The sequence below is a fragment of the Corvus moneduloides genome, chromosome 4 (genome assembly GCF_009650955.1).
Source record: "Corvus moneduloides isolate bCorMon1 chromosome 4, bCorMon1.pri, whole genome shotgun sequence".
In the NCBI taxonomy this organism is placed as follows: Eukaryota; Metazoa; Chordata; class Aves; order Passeriformes; family Corvidae; genus Corvus; species Corvus moneduloides.
In genome coordinates, this window is record NC_045479.1 from 61,408,556 (window position 1) to 61,424,288 (window position 15,733).

At 37.5% G+C, this 15,733-nt stretch overlaps 1 protein-coding gene across 9 annotated transcripts in view; it reads left to right on the forward strand.

Annotated features, from left to right (window-relative positions):
- Positions 1–13,492, forward strand: part of ATXN7L1 (ataxin 7 like 1) — a 112,814-nt gene extending 99,322 nt beyond the window's left edge. For 5 of the 9 annotated variants that reach the window (XM_032107205.1, XM_032107209.1, XM_032107210.1 and 2 more), the window contains 4 exons: positions 181–302; positions 2,892–3,843; positions 7,726–7,800; positions 10,838–13,492. In XM_032107205.1, the coding sequence (XP_031963096.1) occupies positions 181–302; positions 2,892–3,843; positions 7,726–7,800; positions 10,838–10,879 (1,191 nt within the window). In that variant the 3' untranslated portion in view covers positions 10,880–13,492. Of the gene's footprint in view, positions 1–180; positions 303–2,891; positions 3,844–4,808; positions 6,694–7,725; positions 7,801–10,388 lie in introns of those variants that run through there. The other 4 variants (XR_004239779.1, XM_032107207.1, XM_032107206.1 and 1 more) reach the window with 4 other exon arrangements.
- Positions 13,493–15,733: the final 2,241 nt, after the last annotated feature.

A 15,733-nucleotide genomic window follows, 5' to 3' on the forward strand; every position in this document is an offset into this window, starting at 1 on the left:
ATGCACATATTTCATAATTCGTAAAAAAACTATTTTTGCTGCAGATAGTGAAAACCACATTTAAAAATAAGTTTTATGTGCATGATACAAATTACAACGGTTTTCCTTGATCTATCAATAAATATTTCATAATGTAGAAATACATTTTTATAAGCAACATTGAAATACCTTTTCTTTCAGTTCTGTTCATACGGCAGTCGTTTAATGGGAAGAGGGTACTATGTCTTTGACAGAAGATGGGACCATTTTCGATTCGCACTGAACTCCATGGTAGAAAAACACTTGAACTCACAGATGTGGAAGTAAGTGGGATTTTTACACTTGGTGGATCATTTAACATTTTTAATTCTGTAAAATTAAACACTCCATGGCCAGCGTTTGTAAAATTACCTCTGTACTAAGGTATAGCAGTAGCATGTACAAATTTTCTCTTCTCTATTAAGGTATATACAGCCCACCAGAACAATCTCCTAGTCTGATGTAAATTTCTGCCAGATTTAGGACTCTTTTTAGCCCCTAAGAATCCAGATTTTTGCTTAAACTTTTATCATGCCCCTGCATCACCCATTCAGGCTTCACTGTGTAAGGCTCATGAGTTGTAAGATAAGGAACTTGGTCCACATTTGTCTCTGCATAAGATGGAATATGATAGATTTTTAGTCCATAGTGCCCTTACTGCCTTTGGGATCTTAAAATTCTGATTATTAGTCACTCTTGAAGCACCTCTGTATCACATATGCGGGTTCCAAGCACCATAGGCTTTGACTACACAGCTCCATTAAAATGGACTGCACTTCTAAAATAAATGTTAATTCTTTAAAAAAAAAGTAACTGAAAGTTCATTACATCTGCAGATAGGATTGATTTTTTGGGGGTATTCTGCTACAGAATATGCATTCTTCTTCCAGTGTAATGACACTAAAGTGCAGTGTTTCATGTCACTGTTTATTATCAGGACTGTGTTATATTCATTGGATGCCAGCCATTAGATAAACAAGGTTTGATTTTTATTTAAATATATTTTTAAAGCACTAAAGCTTGGCTTGTCTGACTAACCTGGTATCTTAATGATGACAGTGCCACTGTGCTAGGAGATATAGTTTGGAAATGGTTGGTTCTGCCATAAAAGGGCCAGTTTCATGTCTGTTTAGAGACTGATCATGCTCGATCTGCTTTGTAAATTTATAAACTAGTGTCTGTCACCTTCCACAAATAAAAATATTTTAGTTTCCTTAAATAGGAAGATTAAAATTTGTTACCTATTGGCTTTGTTTGTCAGGAGAAAAGATGCTTGGGCATCTGACAAAACGTGTGCCACTACTAGTGCAAACTAGTACAGAAAACCAAAATAACCTCTACAGTAGTTAAATATTTGATACCAGAAGTAAACAGGCCTTGTCCTGCTCCCACTAAATCTGATTTCAAACGTTTTCCCAAATTCTAGCTGTTTATGTAATCTCTAATATTTTAATGAACTCCAGCCGTACTCACTTGCCTGTATAACACAGGGAGCTGACAGTGCCTAACCTCTGTTTTATTCCTCTGTTGTCCTCAACCCTCCTCTGGACTGACCTTTTCCTGTGCTCCCCAAGCAGGGCTGGGTGTGAGGCTGCTGTTCTATAGCTCTGCAGCTGTGGCCAGAGGTACAGGGGTGCAGGGCTGTGTTTTCAGAACTGTGACATTAACAAAGAACTTTTATCCCTAGTTCTCAAAGTACTTTGCAAAGGTGGGTGTGAATTGTTGGTCCTTCTTTAAAAGTAACCTGAGGAGCTGCTCTGATGGGCAGCTTTGTTTGCATTGCAAGTAGCAGGCAGTAGGACTTCTTCATTTCTGGCACCATGGACTGTATGTAATCCCTTATGTAACTGTGACATAAACAGTGTTCGGGCCAACAGTCTCCATAGGAGGAATACCTGGAGAGAACTCGTAATTAGGATTTGATATATGATAACACAGCACACCCAGGGCTGCTCTTTTACCATGCTATGTGAGGGCAAGAGTAAGCCTTTAAAAAGGGGAAAGGTGTCAGTAGGAAGGATAACAAGGACAGAGTTATGGGGCTGTACAGCTTCTTAGCAAAGAGAAATAGGATTAAACTGTGAATTAAATGTAAGTCTAAATAATGGGAAAAGCTCACATAATAGTTTTCCAAGAGACATTATGAAGGTCTGGTTCTTTGATAACACCACACTACATAAAATAATAGATGATGGCTGAATGGAAAGGAATTTGAATACATCCTACTAATTTCACAGGTAATATTATTAGATTTTCTTCTCAGAAGAGTATTCAGCTGTTTATAAAGCTTATCAAGCTCTGTTTAATATTTTGTCAATTTTTCAATATCAGTGAAAATTAATCAATCATTTCCCTGTTTAATCTCATCTAACCAGCTCTCAAATGAGCTGTTGGGAATAGCACTGCATTTGGAAAGGGATGATCTTTCCTCTTTAAACTCAATGATTAATTGCTTCACAATCCCCCAGACTGGCTCATTTACTACCTTATTGAAATCTAACCTATGAGTTTAGGTTGATATTGAAACTGTTCCGCAGCATGAACTTCGACGCAAAACATATGCAATTAATGAAACATAGTGACTAGGATACATATAGATGCCACTGTCAGGCATTTTAGTTGCATTTTTTAATTGTTTGGTAAAATAAGAGAGGGGGAAAGGAAATGAAATTTGTAATAATGTGTTTAAATTTTAATCCTGTGCACTTAATTGCTGTATGTGATTGGTAGAATAGAATAGGAATCAAAATTATAATGAACTAGGTTTGCCTTTTTGGCCTTCATGGAAATTATTTCCTATCTGCATTGTTTGGATGGAATATTTTATGTATCTAAATCTCTTCTTTTTTTTTCCCCTTTCCTTTTCTGTTTAGGAAAATTCCTCCTGCGGCAGACAGTCCCATGCCTTCTCCAGCAGCACATGTCTCCACTCCTTTTCCAGCATCAGTCTTACAGCCCTTCAGCAACCCCAGTGCGGTGTATATTCCTTCAACACCTATCAGTTCAAGAATCACTTCTTCTTACATAATGACATCAGCCATGTTATCAAATGCAGCCTTTGTGACAACGGCAGAGACGAATTCCATTATGTCACACACCACAGCTTTTCCTCACGTGGCTGCAAGCCTAAGTATCATGGACTCAACTTTTAAGGCGCCATCAGCTGTATCACCAGTGCCAGCAGTCATCCCTTCCCCATCCCACAAGCCATCCAAAACAAAAACCAGCAAATCCTCAAAAGTGAAAGACCTGTCATCACGGAGTGATGAGTCTTCAAGTAACAAAAAGAAAAAGCCGCAGTCGTCGTCTTCATCGTCATCATCGTCCTCATTATCTTTGCAGACATCTCCCTCGTCTTCATTTTCAGGGTCCCACAAAAAGAACTGTGTCCTGAACCCCAGTTCAACGTTGAACTCCTATCAGGCGACATCCTCCTATAACAGTGTGTCTGTGCACAATACCAATAATGGAACAAGCCCACTCAGTGCCAAATCGGAGCCCTCAGGACGGACTTCATTGTCAAGTAGTTCAACAGACTCAGTGAAACACATGAGCATGGTAGTGAGCAGTATTGACTCTTCTAATCTGTCTGTATCTTCTCTCGTGCACCACTCAGGGGACCACTCCCTGGGAGCACATAATGCAGTGTCTTCTCTTCCCCTTTCTTTTGACAAATCAGAAGGAAAAAAACGTAAAAACTCTAGTTCTAGTAGCAAAGCCTGTAAAATCACTAAAATGCCTGGTATGAATAGTGTTCATAGAAAGAGCACTGCCAACCTTATTTCTGCGGTGCCAGATCCTACAAGCAGCTCCATCTCTCGGCAGGTAAGGGACTCTTCCAGTTATTTTTTTGCAGATCATGTCTGACTTCCTTGAAATGTTTCATGCATTATGAAAAGAAAATACCGCATTTGCTTCAGATTGGTTTTCATCACACAACTTACTTTCTAGATTAATACAGAAACGTATTTGTATTTGTTTTGTACCAGTCATAGAAAGATGTTTTGAGAGTTTAAAAAACTATACATATATATATATACATACTTTCTCAAAATATTTTTATGAGATTTTTATTCAATTATTAAAGTAGCTATTTGTATATCTGAAAGTAAAATTGAATGTCCAGAATGGATAAATAATTTTTAGAAAAAATATTTTTTCTTAATTCTCATCTCTCTGAAATAAATTGTGTTATTGAAACAGGAAGATGAGAGTCAGAATTTCTGTTTATTTCTTTTCCCAAACTTGTTGCTGGTTCATTTCCTAATGTTTTGCAAGTCTCTTCATGTCTCTTCTGTAAGATACATCTGCCTTTCTCCTGGGGAGAGTCTGAGGTGCCTGAACTCAGATGTTATTTCCTGTTTGAAACTAGAAAAATTAAGAAATTAAGATCTTAACCAGATGACCTTTAGTGGACATTTGGTTATCTCTTTCAGTGTACATGTGTTCACAGAATACTGAAGTCAGTGCAGCAGATAAGGTTACACACGCTTGCTTCATTGACAGCAACAGAGCTTTGGCTTCTCTTTCAGTGGTGCCATATAAGGACAAAAGTATGTGTGAAGTAAGATCTGGTGGGAAAACTGCCAATATGATCTTTATAATGATCTACTGTTTCATTCTGCTACTGTGTCCAGTGCTGTGCAGTGCACACAAAACAATGCTTGGCCCCGGTGTCTGGAAGACAAAGCCATAGAAAATAGGATACCTCAGAGAATCTAAGGTAGTTTAGGAATTCTTTTTTTTTTTTTTTTTTTTTTTTTCTTCTTGTGAAACTCTCATTTCCTAAGGATATTGCACATACAAACAAGTGGAATTTGGAAAAGAAGATGGTAAGGGCAAAGCAATCCGTAAGTAATCTAGCAGAAATGGGAGAGGAAAAAAGGAATAAATGAACCCTAAAGCTGGTATAGGAGACAGAATGAAGGTCTCAAAGAATGGCCTAGCAGGTATATTTTCACTTTCCTACTTCTAGCAGAGGTGCAAACAGAGACTCGTTTGGCTTTTTAAGATGGGTAGTGGCATTGTCTTTCTATTGTAAGCCTCTTAAATGTGTCTTGCAATCAGAACTGATCTTCAAGTAACTGCAGTCAGCAGAGGATGCTGTAAATTCTTCCTTCTGTCACACAATCAGATTTTTGAAACGTGTGCCCAGAAAGATTAAATTGCCCTGAGATTTATGGTGTCAAATGGAAAGAAAAAGTAAGTACAAATTGGTGCTTTGGTACAGACATGGGTAATAAGAAATGGATTGTGTCATCTTTTCACAGGACATAGACTGTATCTGTAGCTAATGCAGTGTGAGGAATCTTATGGCTGCATGCAGGAGGTTCTGAGTTCAAATTCTGAGTCCCCTTGGGATCAAATCTGTTCCTGTGTGTCATTCCTGTTTCAGTTTATGTATTTCATCCTGTTGCACAGTAATAGAAGTAAATAAACCACAAGGAATCAATCAGAGGTCTTTGCTGAATATTTGTAAAAATGTTAAAAATTCATAACTAATATTTTTTTCTTAAGTAAGAGGTTAAATGTTTGTAATGAATGTTACCATATAAAGATACTTAAACGTATTTTATAGATATACATGTCCAGGTGCATACATATATATATATATATATGTATACATGCATATATGTGTATGTATATATGTAAACTCTCATCTTATACTGCTGGTTTTTGGAGCTACAGCAGTAGTCAAAATTAGGAGGTAAAATGGAGTTACTTGTATTTCGGAAGTCTGTCTGGCAGTTAATTGTCTTTGTGACAAGGATACTGTATGCAATACAAAATAAATGGAATTTGTACCCATTTAAGCATATGGGACAACTAATATGACATACTCGATGTGGGTTTATTAAAGCTCTGGAGAGTACATTACTTAAATTCCCTTTTAAGCTGTGCTGTTTGACTTGCTGGGTCCAAAAAATCCAGTTACAGTAAAAATCCCACCCCAAAAAATGTCATGGCTTATAATCTTGCTGCTGTTCCTTCATGTAATATGGCAAATTGAAGAGACTAAGAACTCAGCAACAGGTGATAGGCTCAGGTATAGTTTTCTTACTTAATTCAGCTCTGGACTGGATAGATAGTAACTGGAAGTGTTAACCATTGGGTTTTGAAGTACAGTTTATTTTTAAAAGAGACTGGGGAAAAAAAGAGGATTTGAGTTTTGGCCTCACACTAATACTTTTGAAATGGTGTTTCCCGTCATTAAAGACCCAAGACATCTTGGAACCTTTCTTTCGTTTCAGAGTGCTGTACCTGTTCAGCCTGTGTGACTATTTCTCCATTTAAAAGGAGGACATGTATTTATTATGAAGGGGTTTATGAATGCTGTAATAGTGTTTGTAGAGAAGAAAGGTTTGCAGGTGTATCCCAATATTCTGAATGGCTAGGAAAGATACAAGGTTGTGTAGATAAGATTTGTATGTTGAAGAATGTTATCTTCTAGAGAGCAGCTGTGGAAGGCAACAAGCTGAAGGGAGCAGGACCCATCCTTTTAATCTTTGTGCACCATGGGAGCACCTTCAAAACTGGCTGTAAATAAAAACTTTAAACATTTATTCCGGATAGAATGTGAACAGAGAACACTGTTTCAAAAAATCCCTGTCTGAGAAAGGGCAAATGTGGAGAGGAAGAGAGAAGCTACCTTTCACTCTATGTGAAATGGCAAAAAACGATGCGGAAGGGAAGGAGAAAGCTGCTCTTGTGAAGGCCCTGCCAGCCAATGCCACAGCCCCACCAAGTCAGTAAGAAACTGGCTGCTGCATTTCTCACTGTTTAGAAGACAGGTCCTTGCTACCTCTCTGTCAAAGGATTAAAGTGATGTTACTTGAAGTCAGTGACTTTGTAAACAAGTATTCATGCTGCAGTCATCTGCTGTTTGTAGACAGGTATCCATGGTTAATTTCTTGTAAAGTCTTGTAACCCCTGAGGAACTACTCCTCTGACTCAACAGCCGTGTCCCCTCTTGTATCGAAACAGAATTATCTACTCCATGTTTACAGGTCGTTGTGGAAAAACTTAAAACAGGCTGCTCTTGCAGAGTGCTGTAAACTCACTAACACTGAAACAAGCTGATTGAATATAGCAATATTATAACTAAGTACTTTTAGAATGTATCTATGTGTGCTACAATTTACACTCATTCCCAAAGAAATTCTCTGAAGCGGTAAATGAATACAGATGCAAATTTTAACCTCTGGAGTTTGGTTCTTGTGATTAATATTTGCTTTATTGAGCAGTGATATGTGGAAGAAAATGGAATAACTTAGGGCATGCTCTGGTGCTTGGCCACGTGGTTTAAGCTCCCCAGGAGTGGGGAAGGTCTCCTGGGAAGGATCCCATGACCTCAAACACCCTGTGCTCTCTGAATAGCTGCTCTAAGTGACTCCAGTAACTAGAGAAACCATTCTTTCACTCTAGAGAGGTGGAGGGTTACAGTTTATATTCCCTCAGCAACTGTTTTGTATGTTATTTTCTGACCTGTAACAGTATTTATGTACCTTTTAAGACTATTTAAAGTATACAGGCTCTGAGAGATAATGATGATTCTATCTGAAGCATATCTTTTGCAATAGCAAAATACTTGCGTTCCAAATGCAGCGTGATTAGTACCACGCTACATAGGAAAGGGAAGGCCATCACCAGCATCTGAATTCAACTGACAAATATGCCTCTCAATACTGCTCAATTAATGTTTTTCAGATTGGAAAAAATAGCAGTGTAGCTTTGTCACAATCCAGTCCTTCGAGTACATCAAACCCAGTACACAACAGACAAGTAAGTTGCTTTAAAAAAAAAGTGTACTTAAGTAGTCTGTAAGCAGTTTTGAAACATTTTGTACTATAAAACCTTAAAATACAATTTCTTTATAAATACAGTTCTTTATAGAAGCTGCCTTTCAGTGAACTAATACTAGATTTCTCCTTCCATGTAATTTTCTTCCAGCTATTTTCCCCTCCAGGAATTATGAATTACAAATTTTTTGCTTGTTTTTCACCCACCTGTATTACGGCTCAGGCTGGCTCATGTGCTGCTCACTGGCTGTTGCTTTGGTGATAGAGGCTCAGCAGCAGCAGCAGATCTCTGTTGGTCTTTTTATCCAACTTCTGCTGAGCAAGATGGCACAGCAGAGTCCCCAGACTGGCAGAGGAGGGACAGCATTTAAAAATAGGCCAGAAATGAAGCAGCAAAGGGAGAACAGAAACAGGATAGAGAAGATGAGGCACTTGACTGTTCAGAGAAACTAATCTAAAAGGATAACTAACCCATGTGTAATGCGAGTTCTTCTTAGTCTGCAAGTTGGATAATGATAAATGCTGTAACTCAGCTTTTTTGATCCAGCCCTCATCTGTCTGGAGGACTGATACACTAGTTTGTTTTAATATGGTGCCTACTATTTGACTCTCCAAGTTGAGTACTTTATCAAGAATTTAATATCAAGTTATTCCAAATGGTTGTGCCTGCTTAGTTCCTGCTGTGTAGACATGGGAAAAGAATGGTAATGATAACCCACTACTGTATGCCCATTCAAAATACTCTGAATCACTCATATCTTGAGATGAACTGCCAAACAGTAAATTTCTTTTTTTTCTCTCACTGCTGAATGCAAAGCAATATATGCATGGAAGAACTACTCTGAAGGGAAAAAAGTGGAAAGTTTCTTCATATTTCTAGGGAGTGGCATTTTCCTGTGTGAGACACTGTCATCCAACTGCCAGTGACAAACTGTTCTGAAGTGCAAAACTGTTTTTGTTGTAACATCTTGCTCCTGTGTTAGTATAACATACACACTACTCGAGGAGCAGAACTTGTTGGGATCTGTTGCCTAGATCCCACTGGAAAAACCTAAGGGTACAAAACATTAATTTTGTGTCAGGTCTATGTAAACTGAGAGTATTGCAGAGCTTTTCAGCTGCCTGTTTTCATAACTTTATCAAAAATAGAAGTGTTTGCTTGTTTTAAGCCCCACAAACTCTTTATTTAAAAAAAAAAATGTTTCTTTCAGTTTGGTAGTTGAACGTGGAGTTCAAAGTACAAATACAAAAAAAATCAAGTTGATACTAAGTTTTATTAAACTTTTTTTTTTAAACTTATGCAGGATTTTAGTATTTGGAACCATGAATAATGATTCCCTATTTAATAAATGCTTGTCACTGTCAAATCTGAGCTGCTTTGTTGGCAGCTTTCATCTCCAATCTAGCAATTGAGTAGTCTCTAAATAAAATTTCTGTCTTAAACTGTGCTGTAATATTTCATTATAAAGCTGTTAATAATTAGGTACCAATAAGTGGATCTACAAGTACATGCTGTGTCAGTAAAGATATTACTGTGGAAGCTGAGCTCTCTTGTTTTGAATGTTAGTGCTGCTATAACCACGATAATCAGGGAGTCCAAGTGAAGCAAGGTCTGTAGGCAGAGACAATCTCTGCTATACACCAGGGTTTATAGTTGGAAAAATCTGGCAAGTTTTCATGAATACATCACAACTACAGACTTCTAGCAATGCAGTTGGAAGCAGAGTTGCAGCTGCCAAGCTAAATGTGCATATGGAGCAGTTCCTCTGGACCGCCTCCGCTGTGTTCCCTGGCCAGGCAACCTGGTGAGGCTGTCTGCTGGTGCAGAGGGGGAGCCAAAGGGAAGAGAAGATTGTTGTTCTCAAGAGAAGGGAGAGAGGTCCGTAACTCATCACAAGGTTGAGTGGCTGGATGAGAAAGTGGCATTTGGAAAATTGTGTAACGCTGTAAACCCGGTCTTGTTTGCACCTGTGACCGCCCGGGCGCAGTCTGACTGGGAGAGCTTCCCGCCGGCCTTCCCAAAGCAGCCGGTCAGAGTGAGAGGACACACAGCAGTGCTGTGGAAGTCACCTGCCACCCATAACTGAGTGTTTCTCACTCAGTGATGAGTTGTGAGCTGAAGGTGGCCTGTAGTTGTTTTGATGTCACAGGAGTAGTTCCTTTTGGTCATTTGCTCCGTGTGTTGAAGTTCACTCAGGTACTTCTGTGGGACTGGTGGATCATGAGAATTGTTGTGGGCCTGTGAGTTCTCTCCCATTGCATTAAAATCCCATCAGGTTAAACTCCAACGGATTCTTCTCAATGAATGTTTAATATGAATATTGCTGCCTCTCTTTGAGGCCTGAACTAGGGATTGTATTCATAAAAACGTGCCTGTTTTTCCAACTATTTTTGCTTGAGTAAAAGAAATACTACTTTTCCCTATAAAAACTACTTGGTCTTTAACAAAAATTAATGGAACGGTTGTTTTATAGTGAAATTATTTGTGCCTGTATGTATTAAAAGTTTGTTTTCTCCAAATTTTATACTTGTTCTAGGTTTTTTACTAATCAAGTGTTTTTGTCTTCATAGTGCTTTTAGGTGCCTGGAAGTGTTAACACTTCAAGACCTCAGTATGCGGTGGTTTTTAAATACTGAGTAACTAGATCATTTTATTAAGGGAAGGTGACAACGTGTATGCTGTGTGAGGATTCCTTGTGCATGAAAACATGCTGTGTAGAGGAAAAGATTCTTCAGAGTTGTCGTCTAATTGCTGCTCTTTATTTGTAATGATAACCAAGTTAATGAACATGAGATTCACCAAAGCTTACTAAACTCAGACCGTCCCAAAAGGAAATATGCTGTTTATTCAAAGCAGTTCCTTTTCTTAAAGGTCTAATGTCAGTAAACAGGGAGGCAGTTTAGTTCAGGAACTTGAAATAAATTCCTGCTTTGAGTACTGTCAGCCACAGACTTTATTGAAGTGTTTTATACCAAAAAACATTGTGTGATTTTGAACCTGGCTCTGGTTTCTCTTTTAGAAGACATCAAACCGGACTGGTAGAATAAGGACTCTTCCATAACAAGGAAAAGGAACCAGCCTATAATCTCTAGCTCTCAGCAGCCCTACTCCACAGGGTTTTTCTTTTCTATGTCCTGCAGATGGATTTAATCTTTTATGAATTTGTGGTTTTAAAGAAAATTAAATTTACAGAAAACTGTAATAGTGATTTGTTTAGTTTTTCCACTTGTATTTGCCACTGATCTGTGCGTTCTGCTTGGTTATGTTTCATGCCTTTTAAAGCTGTTAGCATTGCAATGCTCCCTTTGTTTCCTTACCAGAACACAACGGACATTCCAAAAAAAAAAGAAAAAATCCAGATCATGATATGAATTTATTTAAAGGATCTCCAAATTTTTTCATTAAATAAAAATTACAGTAATTCTGTATTTAAGCTTGTCCTATGGATAAAAATTGAGTGCATTTCTTAGTAATTTACAAACAGCTGGGGCACTGTAACTTTAGGGACTAATCCTGATTGGTGCTCTGTACCTACAGCATTTAATAATTTCAGTGGGAATTCTTGAGTGTTCAGCCTCTTCCAGGATCAGACTCTTAAGGAATCTATACTTCAATCAATGCATAGCAGATTTTGCACCAAACTGTAATTACTGTTATCAGGGGCCCAATGTGTAAAATCCCCATATCTTGGGGGATTTCCAGACCCTTAAGAACACAGCACTTGATAATTTCAGTGAGCAGTTTGGGTTTGAGAGGACAGGAGTTGAGCAGATTGGCTTGCATTAATAGAATTGCACTGACAGTGTTTCTTATAGGATTACTGAATAATTTTTTAATAAAATATAGATTTTATAATCAGGAAGCCAATACTAGGTACTGAAACAACAGTACAGAGGAGTTAATTTTTATTTCTACAGTGTTAAAAGTGCACTTATATGCTGGTTTATTTACATCTTGGGGAAAGGCGAGAGACTGCAAATAGGGAGATTATTACTACTTTCTTTTTTAAAAAAAGAAGGCTTAAGGCAAATTTTAAGACTAAAAATGTTTAAGCAATTATAAACAAGGCTAGACCCTTTGAAAAAAGTTTAGAAATATTCTTAAAATAAATTTTTATAGTGTTAATTTTGTAATAATTTATGTTTTGCTATACTTCAGAGCTAACTGACCGGTATAGTTTCAGAAACAGTATGAAACTTAGGAAAGTTTAAGCAATGTTTATATTTTTAAAATGTTCTTTGAATTATGTTTTTATTGTACATTTCTTCAGACTGAAAAATGTGTACATATCTTTGTTATTTTTGCACAATTTTTGTCTTGTTGAGTTTTAGGAGCAGTACTATGTTGATTTTTTTTAATTTATTTTGAGTTATAAAACTGCAGGATTTTAAAAATCTCAGTAACAAAGTCATCCTCTGTAATCAATGAACTGCTATTTCTAGTTGTTGAGGGAAAACAGTGGTTGTGAGATTCAGTGGTTGCTTCTGAGAAATAATGCTAATCAGTGACTGAAGGAGCAATTTTGTAGTTTTAGGAAGCTTTAGCTGTTTCCATGCATCTTTTAATTGGAAAGCTGAATTATGGAACCTGTCCTTTGAATGCTGCTTAAATTTTGTTTTCAACTGGCTTACACCTGACAGCATTTCAGGAAAGTTAAGCACGAAGTAAAATCCCGTGGTGTTCTTTCATCATCAAAGAATCATTATTTGATTAAATGTATCGGAAATTTTAGCCTGCAAAATGAAATGGAAGTAAACATTTGGAAAAAAATGGATACAAACTGGACCAGCCTATAATGCATTCTTAGTGTAGCATTCACTCGTAGGTCTTTTTCTTCCCCATTTGCCTGAAAACCTTGTGATTTGTTTCCAGCAATAGAGGCTCAGAAGCTTTGGTTGTTACACATACGCAATGCATAGGCCCGTCAGCCATAAAAAGCAACTTGGATAACTTGTATGCCTTCTTTTGTATTGATGTAACAATTGTAAATAGTGCTGATCGACCTTTGTAGAGAATAGTTTATACAGCATATTCTATTATTGCTGATTCTCAGTGAACTATTGTTTTAAAAAAAAAGAAGAAAAAAAGAAATTTTTCTATTTACACCTTATATTTTGTTATGCTGTTGACCCATGGCACTTTAACAAAACTCTGTGGGTTTTGCATAGCTGGTCAGTCATGGGATATATTAAATAACTGTTGTTGCACAGAAATGAATTTGCACCTGCTATATTGTGCTTTCCTACTACAGATTTTAGAACCTTTTCCAGAAGACTTTTGAAGAAAGCATGTCCAATCATTCTAAGAAAAAAAAAATGCCATACTTGTACAGCCAATTTCTTTTCTACAATCCATATTTTGTAACACTAAGTATTTTCATTCTTTGTCCTGCACCTTTATGTATTAGCAGTATCAAATAGAATTCATTCCATGCTTGTGATAATTGTAAGCAGAATAAATGTCTAAAGTAGGTGTAAATAGTAAATTCTATGGCTTACAGTTTAAAAAAGGAAAACCAGAACAAACATGTATCTGATTGATACTGCCATGGTTCAACACCGGGCCTGGAGATATTCTCTAGTGAGCGATTGTATTTTTTGTTTTTTGCTTTATTATTATTTTTTTTTTTGTAACATGGCTTTGTAAATAAAATAATTTATATGTTTGTAAGAAATAGATGGGGTTTGTCATTATTTCTCTTTGCAAAGCAAAAATGGTGCGTATTGCAAGACTGCCCTTTCTCTTCCCAGAGACTGAAATACACTGTGTGGATACCCTGCACTGCGATTTCCACGGCAGTTCAAAAGATGTGCCCAGCTTTCTGCACAGGGCTGAATTGCTCCGGGATTATTTTTGGCATTCATGTTTAAAATATTTCTGTATTTACATGTCAAGACACGTGCAGCGATCAGCTACTGAGGTTTTTTGCACTGATAAACCATTTATAAACTCCTTTGCTTAGCTGAGTGCATTTTCTCATTCCTTGTCAGTGTAAGAATTAACTTTGTTACAGCTGCTAGATTTCGGAATTCTCACTTCAGTGGGCAGTACAGATTTATAACCAGTCTTTTTATCATCGTTAATGCTAAAAACGCAGCTCTTATCTAGGCATTAGGATTCTTGTTCTGTGTAAAGCCTGTTCAATTACAGATCAAATGAGACTTAAATTGTTCATTGGCTCGACAGCTCTGCAGAGAGGATTGCAATTTTTTTCTCTCACAGCCACCCTCTTCTGCAAATATGGGGAAGATGTACATTTTTATGCTCCTTTTATGAAGTATCTGGAAACTGCCTTGGAGATACTGTAGGGAAGATGCTCACAATTACAGTATCTTTTTTAAAAGGAAGCAATTTGGACTGCAGACTACATTTCTGTGTGCACACAGAACTGGCAGAGGAGGTAGGAAGCTGGGCTGCCTTGCAGGAGAAGGGAATTGAAGGAGGGATATTTTACATTCTAGGAACGGCTTGTTGTGTGATGTCTTGCACCTTCTGATGTCACAAAAGCTAATCCTGAATTTCGTCTTTACTGTCCAATTAATGCCTTGATCTGAGATACTCTGAGATACTTGTATTTTGAAAGCTTTTTTTTAATCTTTAGTTTATCTTTTCCAGTATAGAAAAAATAAACATCATGAAGTAGCAGTAGATGCTGAAGTTTCATCTGATACAAGTGGTCCCCATGTATGGCTAAAGAGTGACACTGTGTTTGTAAGATGCTTTGCTATTTCTAGCAGCCATTGGAAATTAAAACTACAGCCAAGAAAACAGAATATTGCTGATGTATTAGTTGCTTGCCATCATTGCCTGTGGCCAGCAAAGGTTGAAGATCACTGACTTTACTTCCCAAATATGAATCAGTCATGTTTTAGCTCCTGTGGGTTTGTTGGAATGATCTAAAAACTGTTCTCATATTTGGAGTTGGGTTTCCCCTCCTTTTCTTGGTTATGCACAAGTATTTTGCTCGTAGCACTCCTCTCCTGCTCATATTCTCTAACATGCTCTAAATACCATCAATTTTAGAGGGAAGCAGATCACACTGTAACTTCTTTATTCATTGCACTCTCGTTTTTATGCTTCTGTTTTTACCATGGAACTATTTATTTTAGAAGAAAGTCATTGCTGTGTGTAACCAGGATCTGTTTTATTTTTCCAAATTTGTCAGGATTCACAATTGGAAAAAATGCCAAATACTGATTCCAGATATATTTGGAAGAGAGTCATACAACAGATTCAGACTTCAGAACTCAAGAATGTTTATTTCATGCAAATTTTTCTATGCTGTTTTGCTCCTTGAATATTTCTTGAAAGCAACTACTCAAAACAAATGCAGATCTCTTTCTTTTAAAAGATACTTTCCTAAGTAGAAGAAAGCTAAAGCTGATAATTCAGTAGCAGGTCCCAGCCTGCCCTTTGACTGGAGCATCCATGGCAGATGGTACTGAGCTCTTGTTCTCATTTTCTAATGCACCAGAAATGACACAGGCTGGATTCTTTTGTGAGGGGGTTTTGTTGTCTGTGGCTGACCCAGAAATATTTAGCTTTAGTCTGTCCCTGCAGAAAGGAGAAGAGAAGCTTTAGGGGAAGTTTGCCAGCAATAATAAATAATCAGGATCCAGTAGAACTTGATTTGAGGGTAAGGACACCAGCAGGGATTTGAGATGGGGCACTATCTTCAGCTGTGCCCTTTGCAGATTTCCCAAACCTGACAGATTTACTTCTGAAATTCAGTCTGGGTTTGAGTAACTTGGAGCAGTTGCTAACATGGTTGATGTGACACCACAAGGGTAGTTTTTCAGAAAAGCTGTCTATCATGGACAAAATGCATTTACAGAATCCACAGGTGTGAAGGCCTTTTGGTGTAAGTACAAAGAATGGCCCGATGAACACAAGTGCAGCCCTGGGAGTCCCGTGT